Genomic DNA, 17,450 nt, shown 5'->3' on the forward strand with positions numbered 1-17,450 from the left:
CTAGGGAGGGCTAACGCTAGTAAAAGCTTGTAGCTAAATTAAGACTAGCTGACAGCACACAAGGAGCAGATTGGTTATTAAAACCATGCCATTTTTACTAAGAGCTTTTCAGACTAGAGCCAGGGTTTAATTTGTTAGAGATTCAACTTCTACCTCTGTCTTTTTGCATACTTTAAACCATCCCTACAACAGCACTTTCCACGAGCAAGAGGTAAGACCTGAACTGTACACACAGTGCCATGACAGTTTAGTTCAATTTTGGGGCACCTGTAATCCTTAGTCATTTTGAAAATACAGGCTTCTAATACTCAAGCAAGTTCCCTAGGTCAAGATGAAGCCTTACCTGAACTTGTAGCGGAGAAGATAACTGCAGCAGTGATGAAGAGCAGTGCCTGTAAGGGTCTGGGATCCGGATGCATAGCGCCAGATTACAGAAATTGAAAGCAGAGTTCCAGACTAAGACAAGGTACTGAAAAAACTATAAACAAGAAAAAAAGGCTACAGTAAATTTCAGATACTCTTTCCTTCTTTGCATACTGTTGACAGAAGGACAGTCTGACATTTGATTCAAGGAAATTCCAACCTTTAAGAACTAGAGATTTTCCATATCTAAATCTGACACTGCCCTCTTGGCCAACACACCAGAGACTGAACCATAGACCTTCAGAGCTAAAAACATGAGTTGCTACTGCTTGGGCTAATTGGCCAAGGCTACGTAGCTGTGGTCTGTGGGTTACATAAGCGTATGACAGTACTCCAGATGAAGTAGAGACAAATCAGAAGTTTGTAGAGGTTTTAAAAATTGTATCTGTCAAAGATTGAGAAATTATAGATCCAGAGGAAAAAATCATGGTCCTTGTATTGATTTATCCATCAGCCAGCATTGTTATTTGATCACAGATATGTGAGAGCACACATGAATTCTGACATACTAGGATACTCGATACAGATACAAAATATGTATTATGCATAGAAATCCAATCTGGATTTGACTTTAATGGGATTCTGCACAGGCATAAAAGGTCTCCCTGGGTGGAGCAACTTGCAGATTATGGGCCTGTGTTTATCTAGCCCCAGTCATTATTTACTCACTACTTATCTCAATTTTACATTCGCTGATTTAAACTTCAAAGTACTCAGATTCTGGAATTTCAGATTTTCCGAATTTATCAAGTTCACATAAGAAGAGTCCTAATTTACCAAATACTTTGTCTCCCTTTGTGCTCTGTAAAACTCCATTCTAAATAAATAGTGGGGGGGGGGGGTTGTTTGATATTTCAGACCTTACTGACACTGAAGGGATTTAAAAAAATAATAATGGTTAGCTTTTATATAGCGCTTTTCAGAGTACATCTCAAAGTGCTTTTAGCGGAATTTGATTAAAAATCAGAATTGACCATCTTAAACTTTTCCTTCCAACCCAGAATGTCAAAATCAAAGCTCATTATTGAAGGCTTCGCCTTGGAAAGAAGAGGCACTCTCAAAGCAGACACCACCTACAGAAATCCCTCATTCCAAAATAAATTAAAGATTCAACTCCTAGGTCTCCCTATATATTTTAGACTAGAGTTTAGGCCAGAGGTCCCCAAAGTGTGGGGCGCGGCATGGAGGACTGTCTGGGGAGCGCAGCAGGGCCCAGTCCATCCCCCCTGGGGACGGGGAGGGAGCATCACACAGCCCCTCCCCGCCCCCAGCTCTGCTCCCACCCCAGCTGCATCCCTGGCTTTCGTTCCCAGCCTTGGCTACTGGCAAGGCCAGGAGTGGAGCCGCGCCTGGCCGCGATCCTGGCTGCCTGCGGCCCCACTCCCACCCTTGCCCCCCTTGCCCCTGTCCATGTCCTACCCCACCCACAAGCTGAAGTCCTGCTCTTGGCCTTGGAGGGTGGGGGGCGGGAGAGGTACAGACCCTCAAAAGTTTGGGGACTGCTGGTTTAGGCTATTTCTAATAGAAAACTTTTCATGAGAAGGAAGTATATGACATGTACTGTTTACAGAGTGTCTTGACAATTTAGTTAAAATACTTTACATTTCCCATCTTAAGCTTGCTAATCAGGTTACTTGGCAAAGATCTTCAGAGTGCATGCCCCAAAATACTGAAATCTAGTCAGCAAAATATTGTTTGTAAAAAATCTGATCAAGAATCGCCGGGAATGTGACCCAAAGTTGGCTAGGTTTGGCATAGTAGATCTTATTATGTAACTCAGCCCTTGTTCATAACAGAGAAATAAACTTAGCCAACCTACTGAAATACACAAGTGGTTTTCATTCTTGTGTTATTGCTGCATTGGAACATCATGCAGAGTATGCATAGGTTGACTTTTATAAAAGTCAAATTGCAATTTAAATATTTAATTGTCAAAAATGACCACTCTACCTCAAATTATTTTCTTCATCAGACATGCGGTCCTCTTCTATCCTCTCATCCCTCAAATCAGAGATTATGGGACATTAATTACACAGGCTTACAAGCTACATCTTTTGTATTTCTCCAGACAGATAATTATGCATTCAGTTACACTATGCATGCGGAACCAGATTAAAAAAACCTCAGCACCGCTTTTCCAATAATTTTAACACACACACACACACACACACACACACACACACACAAAATGCAATTTAATTCCACGGAAGGACTTTAAATACTGTCACTAAATATTGAAGAAGCTCACAATAGAACCATAACAGAAAAGTTGTACAGAAAGCCAAATGATTTATTCATAAAATAGTCCACACCAGATCTCAGTTTTGCATTTCATAATATCAACCACACCATGAAACAATCAACCTGTCCTGCTGTCAGCTGTTACATACACCGAAATCTCAGATCTTAAATTTCTGACATTTGTGTCCCTCCAAATTAGTGGAGATAAGATCATGTTCCTCTCCAAAATCCCTAATATCTGCATATGGTATTTACATAAATTCAAAAAAGCAGAAAAACATCTGTAGACATTCATCTAAATGCCTCCCCTGATATTTAAATCCACTACTTCACAGTTACCTCATTTATTAACCTAGGCTATACAAGAAAGTAGCTGTTGAGAACATTCACTGCATTCTTTAAGGGCTTCATGTATCAGCAATTTCTATGAAAACGTACATCTGATGTACAGGTTGGATCCTGGGCTCTGCTGGTCTAATGTACACTGCTCAGAATTCAAACAATTAAGAACTAGAGGCAAAACGATGACCACCAAAATGTGGTACAGGATACAAATGTTTGAATTTGAAAAATAGAAAGCAGTACTGTAACTTTCACATTCTCAAAGCTTGAAGGTCAATGTAGCATGATGAAAAGACAAAAAAGTATTCGATCTTAATAGGAGTAAAAACACTTCATGTTTCCTAGAGGCTACTTACTTATTGCTGTTTTCCCCTGCATATCACATTTAAATTTAAAAAATGGTTCAAGGGGATCCTACTGTCGGAGAAAAACACTACTGAATTATGTTAGACAATGCACCAAATTAAGGTTTGATAGGCCTGCAAGACCACTCAGTAGTTCTACGTGCTTCACTCTTAAAGAGTCCAACAATTGCTAATTCCTTTAGAGAGCACTCAAGGATATTTTTGGTAACACAGATGGCAGAAAAAACTAGCTGTGTAGAAAGTGCTTGGTTTATTTGAATATTCACTTGGTTCAAGGGCAGGAGAGCTACCCCTCTAGCAAGCACACAGGACAAAGTAAACATTCAGAGAACTTGTTAACATGAACCACTTTTCCGAAAAGGGTGGGGGGTGGTGTTTCTTTTTGCCAAATCTTTCCTCAACTATTTATTTATAAAAAGCAATGAAACGTAAATTCTAGGTCAACTTTAACCCCAGTGCATGAGGCTACTGGGTTACACTGCAGCTGTCTTTAACCAAGGCAAAGCTCATTATCTTCAACTAAACCTTATCTTATGAAATCTCTCCTTTATCCATTCTCTGATTTCCTTCTGTTTATCTTTTTTACATGTTCCTTATTGCCAGTGTCAACAGCTATTCTGCTCTTTTGATCTTTTAGTAGGCTTGAATGACAGTGCGACCAATTACAGTGTATTATGTATACAGAAAAAACTGCACAAGAATCCATGCATGTGCCTAAGTATCCTCCGACTGGAAAAACACCACAAGTCTGCTATAAAAAACTTTAATGAATCTAAAGTAATCAGTTGTAAAAGCAATATTAGTGTTTAGGCACCTGTTTCAAATTCAGTTTTAAGAAAAGACATTGATGTTGCAAAAATTGGTATCTAAATATTGGCATCTGCTCAGCTCTTTTGTCATTTTTCTACTTTGTTACCCAAAGAACACCTAAGTAAGTGGAACATTTAAGTTGAACAATGTCTAGAGAATAAAGGCCGCAGTGCCATGTATTAAAGCTTTCCTTTTACTGTACTTATGTCTCGTAAATATCAACAAAGAAAAATGCTTTTATAATGTATTAGGTTAATTACTTTCCAGCTGATGATTGATCAATGGCCTACATCAGTGGTTCTCAACCAGGGCTCTGGGGCCTCCTGGGGGTCTGCGAGCAGGTTTCAGAGGGGCCGCCAAGCAGGGCCAGTGTTAGACTTGCAGGAGCCCAGGGTAGAAAGCCGAAGCCACACTGCATGGGGCTGAAGCCCAGGGCCCTGAGCCTTGCCACCTGGGGCTGAAGGCGGAGCCTGCAGCTTAGTTTCGCGGGGCCCCCGTGGCCCCACATATTTGCCCTGCTCGCTACCCTCTAACGCCGGCCCTGGCTTTTATATGCAGAAAACTAGTTGTGGAGGCACATGTGGGCCATGGAGTTTTTATAGCAGGGGGAACGGGAGCTCAGAAAGAAAAACGTTGAGAACCCCTGGCCTACATGAAATGGTCAGTGTCACAATTCAGAGCAACGGCACATGTATTTGCCCTCAGTGGCCACACAAGCACACCCACTTTCAGACTTCCCACTCCCCCGACTGTTACCTCTCTTAGGTGGAGACCCACGACCCACTCCCTTCTGACCCGGCTATTCCCAGGTTGCACAGTTCCCTGCCTTCTATGTTATGCCCAACAGAGGCAGAGTGCCCAAACACACCTGCCTCCTTTCTCAACAGGGATGGTTAGAGTGTGACTGCCCCCAGTTATAGATACCACAAAGCTCTTTCTATGCAAGCCTCTTTTATCCTTAAGGAATAGCACTAGAGAGAGAACATTAAAAACAAGAAAGGAACATACACACATGCTAATGATGATGGGCGATCACTCGGTACTGAGTATGATCATCTTCCATGGGAGTTATGGGTCCTCAGGTGGCTAACAAGGCCAATCCTTGAACCACAAGTTCTATTGCAATGAGGGCAGATGTTTTCAGGCTCAGCAGGAGGCTGTTGACCATGACTGGGAGCCAGCCTCTCCTTCCTCCCATGCCTCTTGTCCTCTTCGGCTTGTCGGCGAGCAAGTACAAACTGCAGGGGACCATCACATAGGACTTCACTTCATTTTAAGCAATCCTGGGCAAGTGTCTCCCAAGTGTCAATGTCAATATTACACTTTTTTAGGTTGTCCTTCAGCAAGTCCTTATAACGCTTCTGTTGTCCACCCACGTTACGGTACCCTTCTTTCAGCGGAGAGAACAGGACCTGTTTTGGGAGGAGATGGTCTGGCATCCGGACAACGTGACCAGTCCCGCGGAATTGCTGACGGATGATCATTGCCTTGATACTGGCGGTCTTTGCCTCTTCCAGAACACTAATATCGGTGCACCTGTCTTCCCATTTGATCTTCAGAATCTTACGAGGGCAACATGATGGTGCCTCTCAAGGACTTTCAAGTGGTATCTATAGGTTGTCCAAGTTTTGGACCCATACCACAGTGTTGGGAGAATAACGGCTTGATAAACAAGAAGCTTGGTGTCTGTTCGAATGTTATGATCTTCAAAAACCCTGTGCCATAAATGAGAAAAAGCTACACTGGCACAGCTCAGGTGATGTTGAATTTCTGCATCAATATCTGCCTTGGATGAAAGATGACTTCCAAGGTAGAAGGAAATGATCAACATTCTCCAGTGCCACTCCATTGATTTTGATAGACGGGGCATGTAATACCTCATTTGGAGAGGGCTGATAGAGCACTTTAGTCTTCTTGATATTAAGAGTGAAACCAAGACATGTGTAAGCATTGGCAAACATGTTCAAGATAGTTTGAAGAGCTTTCTCAGAGTAGGCAAAGATTGCATTGTCATCAGCATACTGAAGTTCCACAATAGATGTTATGGAAATCTTACTCTTTGCTTTCAGCCTGCTAAGCCTGAACAGCTTCCAATCCATTCTGTAAATGATTTCTACACCAGCTGTAAACTTCCCAGCAATTAGGTAAAGAATGACGGCAATAAAAACCGCAAACATGGTTGGAGCAATGATACAGCCCTGTTTGACTCCTGTTTGTACTTTGAAAGGTTCACTCTGGGAGGCAGTGCTGCTCAAAACAGTCGCTTTCATGTTATCATGAAGCAATTTTAGGACATTGATGTATTTATCAGGACATCCAATCTTAGAAAGTACAGTCCAGAGGGCATGGCGATTCACTGAATCAAAGGCTTTAGTTAGATCAATAAAAGCCATGTACGGTGGTTGGTTTTGTTCCCGACACTTTTCTTGCAGCTGTTGTGCTGTGAAGATCATATCCACAGCTCCACGACATGGTCGGAAACCACTCTGACACTCCGGTAACATTTCTTCTGACAGGGGCAGAAGGCGGGTTGCAAGGATCCGCACCAGAAATTTGCCTGCAATGGCTAGGAGGGAGATACCACGATAGTTTCCATAATCCACTTAATCACCTTTCTTGAAGAGGGTGACAATCAGGGCATCCCTCATTTCACTGGGTATCTCCTCCTTTATCCAGATATTAAGGATAAGCAGGTAAAGCTGCCAAATTAGTTCTGGTCCACCGTTTTTTAAAGGTTTTAGTGGGGATCCCATCAAGACCTGCTGCCTTGTTGTTCTTCATCTGGTTTGGTAGCCTATGGTTTCCTCACTGGCATCGATGATTACTGCTTTCAACTGGCTCCAATGTTCCTCAATTTCTTCTGGAAACTCTGATGGGAGCTGTTCTTCTAAGACTGCTTGGAAGTGGTCATGCTTAATAGAGTCCTTCAAATCTTGAACCTTCAACTTGCGCCTGACCTGCTTCTTTTGCAGCCTCCATTTGGGAGTGATCTTAATTTTTATTGTGAATTGAATAAGACGATGATCAGTCCAACAGTCATCAGCACTTGTCACTGCTCTTGTGAGAAGTACGTCACTACCATCGCGGGCACAAACTATGATGTAGTCGAGGAGATGCCAGTGCTTTGACTGTGGGTGTCTCCAAAATGTTTGGAATTTTTCCTTTTGTCGGAAAAGAGTGTTAGTAATAAGAAGTTCACATTCAGCACACTTGGTCAGGAGCAGAATTCCATTTGAATTGCTTTTGCCAACTCCTTCTTTCCCGATTATTCCTTTCCACAGGTCTGAGTCTCGTCCAACACGTGCATTGAAAAAAATCTTCCTTTACATTCTCATCGGCATCCAGTGTTGGTGCATAGGCACTCACAATAGTTGCCTGTTGATTTTTGGTGAGCCTCAATCGGCGTGTCATAAACCACTCACTGATGCCAACCGATACCTCAGAGAGGCACCTTATGAGCTTGTTCTTTATAGCAAAGCCCACTCCATGCAATCGGGGTTCATCTATAGATTTTCCATTCCAGAAGTAGGTGTATCCTCCTTTCTCCTCCCTCACCTGTCCTTCATCAGCTCTTCTAGTTTCGGACAAAGCAGCAATATCGATGTTAAACCGACTCAATTCACAAGCAATAATGGCTGTACGTCGCTTTGGTCGGTCACTGTTTGAGTTGTCCATCAGGGTACGTACGTTCCAAGTTCCAAAGTTGAAAAGTTTCTTACAGTTTTGACCGCTGAGGTGGTGATCCTGCTGGATATGGCTATCCAGCCAGGAAAAACAGAGGCAAGACTATTTTTAGGGTACCTTTTCTAACCCCTTCCCCATGTGGGGTGAGCAGAGTGGATCCTAAAAAGGACTGCTCAGCCGTGGGTGCAGCTGCAGAGATGCTTGACCCACCTCAATCCTCGAGCAAGGTGACTGTATCATACACCCACTGCCTGTGTGTCGGTCTGTGACTAGGAACTTCCGGATTTCACTGTCCTGCTCCCGTCGCCACTCGCCGCTCACCACCAGAATTTTGACTTGTGCAAATGTTATTTTCCCCAAAACTGGAAGATGCCTGTGCAGGACTTCTTTTAAAGTTGGGAGACTGGTGCACAACAGTCACCACACTATCCTTGACGGGACACCATGGCGATTGGAAATCCTCTATCTGCTGCAGCCTTCATCCACCTTCATAGCCGTTGTAACATTACACAACAGTTTCACCTCCATTGTGTAGTTATCCACTGTCTGCTCTGTCCTTAGGGACTTCTTGGACCACATTTGGTCTGGAACCTGGCCCTTGACCATTCTGCCATGGGTGACCATAGGGAGTACATGACTCCAGGCAACATCACTCTCGGGGTCAAGAGAGCGCAAGCCTCTCTACCACTATAAGGTGGTGATCCATGAAGAGGACATGCTAATAAGCTTACCAGGGTTCACCCCAATCCTAACATGGGCTGTGGCAGAAGCAGTCCTTCAAACCCCCACCCAAAAGGATTAAGCTCACCGCAGCTTCAGCCCTGAACAAGCACCCAGGCTTATGAGGCCTCAGAAAAAGCCCAGTCCTTCCAACCCTGCTCTAAAGACTGGGGCCCTCTGTGGACCAGGGATCCTGTCTGCCTGCTGGATCAGGAAGAAGGCCCTGAGCCAGTTTAAAACCAGGCTATTTACCCAAAAATCCTTTCTTTGTATGTGGGCTCCTGGAGAATCCAGTATGTGGACCTTTCCAGGGGTCTGACAACGGAGGAAGTACTACTTCAGAAGGTACAAACAATGCCACAACAACATGTACACAGCTGCATTTTTAATGCAATGCACCCCAAAGGTATTAACCATAATTATAAGGTATAACTTAATTCAGAAAAGTGATCTTAATTCCATAAGATCTGCTCAGGATATTTGCAGTGCTGTTGTAGCCCGTGTTGGTCCCAAATGGTCACGAATGAACTCACCCAGAAAAATGATAAAATTCAAAAATACTATATCACCCGTGAGCACTTTTCACAAAACGATCATGCCACATCTGACCTCTCAGTCCTCGTCCTCAAAGAACACCTGCACAACAGCTTCCAAAGACAAGCCCGGAGCTTAAATTCATAACTTTGCAAGACACTAAAAACCATGGTTTTAATAAAGACACTGGATTTAAGGCTGATTACAACAATCTGTAACCCACTAACCCCCCTTTTATGTCTTACGACTGCAGGGGTCGTAACAGGCCACTACACCTTAGAATGTGTGTTAACTTGCTTATGCTAAATGATCTCTTCCACTCTGTATTTAGCTGTAACATTCTGAGTACATTTCCCAGACCTGAAGATGAACTCTGTGTAGCTCAAAAGCTTGTCTTTCACCAACAGAAGTTGGTCCTAAAAAAGATATTACCTCCCCCAACTGTCTCTCTCTAATTAGTGGATATTGTCCGTCTGTCACAGACAGACCACCAATTAAGTTCCTGGCAGACAGGTGTCCACTTTACAACTGGCAGGTTTGTTGAGAGTCTCAGAAGAGGTGATCAAGGATTTAATGAGCAGAGAGAATGAACTTTTTTCACCCTTAGCGGTGCTCCCTCCAGGCCAGGGGCGAGGTGTACAGTCCTAGAAAGAGGTGGTGTGGGGGAGGCCTAGATTTCCACAGTCAATGAAGCACCTCTTCTCCGGAGGGAAGTTTATTTTCCAATGTTTTTAGTCCAGCATCTGACCTTGCCAGCTCTAAAGTAGCTGTACTACTGGTACATCAACTGCTATGAAAACCAGGAAAAGGAAGAATTTCTTTGTAGTGAGTAGTGTCAGAAAGAACTGTTAATTCCGTTCAGTGTTGAAACACTAGTATTGTTCTGAATAAACAGGAGTTTACTGAACTGTGCTTAAAGTTTTGCAGCTGAGTAAGATACAGTATAAAGCTTTGAGATATACTAATGAAAAACACTCTGGTATTTAATCAAATTCATAATACTGACAAAGATGATTCCAGTTACAGAGCCTCACTTGTCATGAGATGAAGGTATGAACATCCTGATGAGCTCCCTCACAGTTCTAAAGAGACCCCATGCCAAGGAGACTTCCAGGAGGCTCAATGCTGGAGGGATAGCTCAGTGGTTTGAGCATTGGCCTGCTAAATCCAGGGTTGTGAGTTCAATCCTTAAGACGGCCATTTAGGGAACTGGGGTAAAAATCTCTCTGGGGATTGGTCCTGCTTTGAGCAGGGGATTGGACTAGATGACCTCCTGAGGTCCCTTCCAACCCTGATATTCTATGATTCTATATCAGAGTTCTGGAAGCGTTATCTACGTGGTGCCATCTGCTGGCAAAGGAATGGAATTCCTGGGACTGGTATAGTGCAATGCAGAGCGACTGTCATAGGCTCAAGAAGTGGGATCGAGACTAGAATCGGAACAAATGCAGATCTGAATACAAGGGTGAAAAGCCCGAGGAGCTTATTTGGACTGACCTAACAGCTGCTGTACCACTTCTCATGGTCCAATACTGCTATTCATGGTATCAAAGGAACACACACTAAATGAAGCACCACCATAGATATTAGCTGCATAAAACCAGGGTAGTGCTGGCAGCTGCTGTAATCCACCTACTTTGCCACAAAACGTCAAGCTTACAAGTATTTTACTATTTCACCTGAAGTTAAAGACTATCTAAGAGGAAAACCAGAAGTGAACTAAGAGACAGTGAATATTCCTCTTCAATGCAAAGAAGTATCTTATAATGAATGGGCTTGGGGCTAATAGGGAATTTCTTCCAAGTTTTATTGCCTTTTCTGCCAAGATGATAAAATAGTCACTTTTGCTGCACAGATGACATGCCAAGTAATCTGGGGCAAACTTTTGTTCTAAATTCTGCTGACTGGCCTGTTGTCTCTCGGTCTTGTTCCTCTACTGGAATTATTTCAGATTGTAATTTAACTTTGAAATGGAAGCAGGAGTAATTTTCTAGTCTTGCCCAGTGAGCAAAGTTTAACCCACCAACGGTGATGAACTCTCAACACTGGTGTGCAGCCTCACAAGACAGGATTTAGGCTCTTTTAAATGCATAAAAGTAGTTATGAGGTATTTCATGCGTCCCTTGGGAATCTTCCAAGCTTTCCAAGGGTAACAAACATTCTTTTAGATATGATTAAACATCTTTTCCACCATAAGGTAGTAGGCCTAACTTTTAAACAGCATAACAATGTACCTGATGGTAACAGCCTACTATTCTAAAACATCTTTTTTTTTTAATCCTCTCCTCCCTGTCCTTGTTGGCCTCATCCACCTCTTACGTCTTGTCTTTCGGACTGTAAAGCTCTTTGATTGTCATTTGTACTGTAACTAGCACAACAAAGTCCCAAACCAGTTGAGGCTCTAAATGAATATAAACATTAAATAATAGACAGCTTCCGCTGCTTAGCCATTGTATACACAAGTACTTCCCCATTTAAGTGCTGCTTTGTACCTACCCTTTCAGCTGTGCTGAGAGAGCAGGAAAAAGGAAAGTATATTCACTATGAAGAAGTTCCTATTTTCTTCTCCAAAGTTATCAAGGGTCCATCTTGCCCAGTATACTCTCTTCCGACAGTGGCCGGTGCCAGATGCTTCAGAGGGAGTGAACAGAATAGGGCAGTTTATCAAGTGATTCCATTCCTTGTCATCCAGCCCCATCTTCTCATGGTCAGACATTTAGGGACACCCACAGTATAGGGTTACGTTACTTCTTAACTCTCAGAGGGGAAGTGAAGTTAAAGCTCTCCGGTTACCCACCCCAGTTCTAAAAATTGACAAATAGCCTTCTCTGTAAAGACAACGGTGCCCTGTATTGTCCTACGGCCAAAGGAAAGCCTCTATCTTTGGCGACTTTACTCAGCTGTGCTAAAGGCAGCAAAAATGACAGCAGAAACGCCTTTCCCTGTGAATACATTGGCTTTGAGATTCCAGGGATTTCAGATCTTTGCCAACAAAGGCATTTCACATTCTGAAAAATGTTTAGTTCAGTATGTTACTATATCATAAACATTTTATAGGCTCTGACACCAAAGCATATCAAGTACTGTTTTTCCTAGACCACACAAGTTTCAGTATTTTTTTTTAAAAGTCTTTTTAATTTTAATTTGTTCTCTACAGTCTTCACTGTAGCAATGCAGTAGACTGACGATTTCAAAGAGAAACTGAATTTAAGCTCTTCAAATAAGGCAAATAAAATCTCCAGAATTAACTAACGTACCGTGGTTATAGTGCACACAAGCTGAGTTGGATCATTAAAGTTCACACTGAGAACCTTTAAAAAAAAAAAAAAGGTACTGAAGCCTATAGTTTTCTAAGAGAAAGTAATCAGACATTCCTTTAACTTTTGACTCCTCGGTGATCACCAAAGCCTTTGATCATTGGACTGTCTTCATGCTGTCCTCCTGGGATCTGGCAAAAATGCTCATAGCAGCTGGCACACATACTTTGCTAGTTTTTATTTGTTTGTTGGGAGGGGGGCGGTGAAAAGCCCAGTAGCAACTGGCATACTGCCCATCAGTTTTAACTACCGGCCCCTGGCGTTTATTCTTGGTTCTTTTTGGTAGTTATGAAATCTCTTGAAGCAGTCATGTGTAATTGACACTGATGCAGTCTCACACATACCACATAACTCATATGTTCACTACAGAAACATACAGTATACATCTGTAAAAACAGCGCTGCTGTGCATTAAGAACACAGTTGATAGGTATAGTGCTGATAGGAAGGTCTGAGATTGTTTAAAGGGAAATGTAATCTTATTTAAGCATATTTATGAATGCTTAATCACTCAAAACTTCACACCAACTTTTAAACAAGAAAATGCAGCACCTACAGTGTTCATAACCCTCCCCCCCCTTCGTCCTTCAGGGTCTCAATCGAGTCAGCCATGCATGCAAACTGATCCTGTCGCCAGCAAAAGCATTTCCTTTCACTGTGGTCAGCCAAAAGCAGAGGAAGAAAATGGAAGTGACTTGGAGTTATGGCACCAAAAAGGCCAGACGAGCAAGGAAATAATCAACTCCACATGAGCCACTTCTAGCCCATCACAATGAAAAGGGCCCACGACTAACCCCAGGAAAGGTCATCAGGACCATGGGGGTCACAAGCAGAAAAAGGCAATAGTGTGGCTGCCAGCTGCAATAAGAATCAACGTGTTCCTAATTACACTCAGAAGAGGGGCTTGAGCTCAAAGGAAAAGTTTTGCTGTAGTCACAACTTGCATAAAAAATTAAAGCGCTCCTGTTCTACTCCCTTCAAAGCAGGCACCACAAGAAACCAAAGTAGGTAAGAAATCATGCATCTACATAAATGTGGACGGAGGGCTTTGTGTATGTGTTTTAAAAAAAACATAATTAAATATTTGTATTAGAATTATGCAGTTATGAAAGACAGGATTTTGAGATTATGCATAATAAAACCACATCAAGGGTTCGGGGGGGGGGGTGGGGGGGTCAAACTCAGCCCAACCATCTTGCAGATCCAACATTTGTTCTAGTTAGATTTTTCAAGGGTGGCTTTATGAAAAATCACGTGTAACCCTCCAAACCAAGAATGAAAGCAGTAAACAGACCTGAGAATCAAATGAAAATAGGTTGTCTACCAGGCAAGATTACTGAAAAAACTATTAAATTGATCAAGTGGAAAATTATTTCAATTTGAAGTCATGACATTCTTTCAGAATGAGTTCATATCTGAAACTAATATATATTCCTAACAAAAACACTTTTCTAAACAAAACAAAGGGGGAGGGGAATAAATGAAGCAAGCAGTTAAGGCATTAAATATCCCTCAAACATCCCAAGTTCTCCTTCTTGACCTTAACTCATTCCCTTGCCCCCAACTGTTCCCTTATCCAAGAAAATACTGAGCCATAACTCAAACCATGTTTTTATTAGGTTTGTGTTTTAATTATTAATATAGGGCTGATCTGACTTTCACAAACATTGTATGTAGGTTTGCACATGGTTTTGTATGGATGTGTATAAGTGAGGCATAATGTCAGTTTGCAAATGGTGGCAACCAGATACATTTTTCTGGAAAGTTTAGGAAGATTCTTGTGAATGGATAACATGCTGCTAGTGACGGTTCTAGATTTGGTAGCAATTTTTGTGTAGAACAAAACTCTGCAAGTGTTTATATCAATGAACCGATACAGACAGATACAGATATACATATATAAAAATCTGTTACGATCATATAGTTGCTCTGGACAAAAGTGTAGATATAATGACTGCACATGGTAGATGAAGTTAAGAAAGCCAAATAAGTTCTATATGTGGGATTATGATGGACTCTTGACAGTACCTGCCACTATCTATACCATGTTTATAAACTACCTGAACAAGATGCCTCATTAATACACACTGAACATAAGAGTTAAGACTGAACCTTCAAGGATGTCACATTTCAAAATTTAGTGACAACAACTGATCACTCACCACCAACTGGCTCCTGTTTCTAGCTATGACTGACAACTATAGGGCAATTTCTCACATATGTACCAGCTATAATCCTTGGTAATCAAAATGATAACAATTGAAGCATATCAAGAAGTCCAGGATGAACAAATAGACAACTGATCCAAATTGAAAACCACAAGGTCATTGATGACCCTGACATTTCATTTGAAACATAATGAATAACTCAGAAACAGATCAAATGGGAGGGGAGGGGGGAAGACAACAGGTGGCCCAACCCTACAAAGACCAAAGCAAAACAGCATACTAAACCAACATATTTGCATGCAGTTTCAGGAATAGGACCGTGTGTTAAATCAAAAGAGCTTCCAGGAATCAAAGGAAAGAAAGCTGTAACAAACTCAGCCTCAAATGCAAATAAACTAAATAAAGCTTTCAAAAAGATCAGAAAAGGAATCAAACAGCCTATATTCTGTGGCCATTCCCTCTATAGAGGACATTAGTTTGTCTGTTAAAGAATAGATACTGTACAATCAACATTAATTTTCTTGCTATTTGAGTGTCATCTGCAAACTTTATCAGTGAGGATTTTATGTTTTCTTCCAGGTCATTACTAAAAATGTTAAATAGCTTACGGCCAAGAACTGATCCCTGAGGAACCCCATTGGAAACACACCTGCTTGATGGCAATTCCCTGTGTACAGTTACATTTTTAAACCTGGTAGCCAGCTTTTAATCCACTTAATGTGTGCCATGTTAAGTTTATATCACTTTAGTTTTCTAATCAAAATGTCATGCTGGTACCAAGTCAAATGCCTTACAGAAATGTAAGTATATTACATCAACACTATTACCTTTATCAACCAAATTTAACCTCATTTAAAAAAAAATATATCAGGTTAGTTTGACATCTGTTTTCCAAAACCACAATTAAATTTGCATTAATTATATTAGCCTCCTTTAATTCTTTATTGAGCAATCCCATATCAACTGCTCCATTATCTTGCCTGAAATTGATGTCAGAGTGAGAGACCTATAATTACCCAGGTCACCCTGTGATGTTATCTGATTAGAGTATGACCATGCAAAATCATTGTTGCTACCACTGTTCTATAATTGCAACAAACCTTATACAAAGTGTGACGCATGGCCAAAAGGGGTTAAGCATCCTGCAGGATAAATGACCAGAGTCAACCATTAGAGAGACATGTTAGAAAAATATATAAAAGGTAATTAGGACCATTCCATGGTAGATAGGCTAGAACTTGGAAATGCAAACCTATATTGTTAGAAATTAGAGGTGATACTAATTGTATGTGTATACTTATATCTTGTTAAATGTTAGCCATGTAAACAGACAGTTCCTGTCTGTCACTATAGCTGTTAATTCAAAGATCAAAAGGGAATATTAACATTTAGATGAATCTTGGGTGAAATAATGTCATTGTTCATATGTCTCTTTAAAGTTTGTGATAGACTGCCTAATGGATAAATTGCCTTATGTTAATTTATGTAGCTAATTACCGGCGATGCTTACGAAACATACCTACTTCAAAGTCGCCCTGATTGCCTATTGTTCGCCTAAGGACTCTGACCTGTCAAGGAAGGCCTGGTACTGTATAAAAGACCCTTGGGTCCTGATTCTTTTTCATCTCAGATCTGCTTGATGCCTCATGCAGGGGAAGCTTAAGCCAAAAGGCTGAGATCTCCAGTCCTAACCTGGAATCAGCCTGAATATAAACATTGGACTAGAACCTATAAACTAATTCTGAAATAACTCTTTGCAACTACAAAGCTCACCATCTCTGCTATGAATCTGAATCTCAAGAACCGTACTCATGTTTGTATGTATACTGATCTTTTAACCAATACTCTCTTTTCTTTTTTAATAAATTTTAGTTTAGTTAATAAGGATTGGCTGTAAGCGTGTACTTGGGTAAGATCTGGAATATTCATTAACCTGGGAGGTAATGTGTCCAATCCTTTTGAATTGGTAGAACTTTTTTATATGATGAATAAGATTTTCAGTAATCCACAGCTGGGTTGTTTTAAGGGAACTGTGTTGTTGGCTTCTGGGTAACCAGTAAGGTATTATAGAAGCTGTTTTGTGCTGTTTTGGTAAATCTAAGTATCAGAATATCTACAGCTTTGGGGATTGTCTGCCCCATTCTATGCAGCTCACCCTAATTGAGTGACCTCAGTTGGCTCCCTTGGGGCCCTGGTCACACACCCCATTTACCCTTTTAAAATATTGTCACATCATCAGCTTTCTTCCAGTTTTCTGGAGCTTCCCAATGTGCCAATTCTTACTGAAAATAAACATCATTGGTCCAGCAACCTCCTCTGCCAGCTCTTTTAAAACTCTTGGGTGCAAGTTACCTGGACCTGCTGATTTAAAAATATCTGACTTTAATGGCTGCTGTTTAACATCCTCTAGAGAGGTTTGTGGAATGGAAAGAGTGTTATATATTACATCATCTGTTTTTCCCCCACAAACATATAACAGAAATATTTATTGGTCACTTCTGCCTTTTTTGTATCATTGATAATGCTATCATTTCCATCCTGTAATCAGTATATAAGTATTAAGGACTGTGTTTCGGACTTTAAACTGCGAACATTAAGTTAGAATGTCTACTGACGGCAGCTTCAAAAGAGTCAATAGCATAAATGCCAATTCAGTTCTCTCTCACCTCTTCCATGGAATCCACATGCATGCTATGGGCTGATGTTTACACTCTATTTCAGATTAAATAGTAAAGTGTCTGCAATGAACTTTCAGAACAATTTTTATTTCTTCAAAAATACTTCAGGTCACAATTTTTGGCTTCTTCCCTACATCTCTTCTCCCTCCCCTATAACCTTTACCTTCTT

At 41.3% G+C, this 17,450-nt stretch overlaps 1 protein-coding gene across 3 annotated transcripts in view; it reads right to left on the bottom strand.

The window, feature by feature from the left end:
* Window positions 1-17,450, bottom strand: part of CDON (cell adhesion associated, oncogene regulated) — a 92,877-nt gene that overhangs the window by 57,975 nt on the left and 17,452 nt on the right. For all 3 annotated transcript variants that reach the window (XM_026657865.2, XM_029912917.1, XM_029912916.1), the window contains exon 2: window positions 344-478. In XM_026657865.2, the coding sequence (XP_026513650.1) occupies window positions 344-419 (76 nt within the window). In that variant the 5' untranslated portion in view covers window positions 420-478. The remainder of the gene's footprint in view (window positions 1-343; window positions 479-17,450) is intronic.

This window comes from Terrapene carolina, unplaced genomic scaffold (genome assembly GCF_002925995.2).
Source record: "Terrapene carolina triunguis isolate 2854851 unplaced genomic scaffold, T_m_triunguis-2.0 Scaffold374, whole genome shotgun sequence".
In the NCBI taxonomy this organism is placed as follows: Eukaryota; Metazoa; Chordata; order Testudines; family Emydidae; genus Terrapene; species Terrapene triunguis.